Genomic DNA, 220 nt, shown 5'->3' with positions numbered 1-220 from the left:
CCCGCTGAGCGAGCGGCGGGGGGCTGCGACCCCAAAGGGGGGGAGCAAAACACGACGCTGCGGCGGGAGCTGAAGCAGTTTTTCGGGTGGGTGAAGAAACACGCCTACGGCTGCTCCAACCTCGGCATCAAGCTCTACGACCAGTGGCGCGTGTGGCTGCAGAAATCGCACAAAACACGCAACCAGGTAGGTAAGGAGCCTTTCGCACTTCTTTTCCCCG

The 220-nt window shown here is 61.8% G+C and overlaps 1 protein-coding gene across 1 annotated transcript in view; it reads left to right on the top strand.

The window, feature by feature from the left end:
- CRLF1 (cytokine receptor like factor 1) overlaps nucleotides 1-220 on the top strand; it is a 43,842-nt gene that overhangs the window by 41,261 nt on the left and 2,361 nt on the right. Inside the window, exon 6 of the mRNA XM_019472192.1 lies at nucleotides 8-186. Coding sequence (XP_019327737.1) covers nucleotides 8-186 — 179 coding nt within the window. The remainder of the gene's footprint in view (nucleotides 1-7; nucleotides 187-220) is intronic.

The sequence above is a fragment of the Aptenodytes forsteri genome, unplaced genomic scaffold (genome assembly GCF_000699145.1).
Source record: "Aptenodytes forsteri isolate BGI_AS27 unplaced genomic scaffold, ASM69914v1 Scaffold147, whole genome shotgun sequence".
Taxonomy (NCBI): Eukaryota; Metazoa; Chordata; class Aves; order Sphenisciformes; family Spheniscidae; genus Aptenodytes; species Aptenodytes forsteri.
Note: the sequence above shows the minus strand (reverse complement) of the source record. Positions and strands in the feature narration are given on the sequence as shown.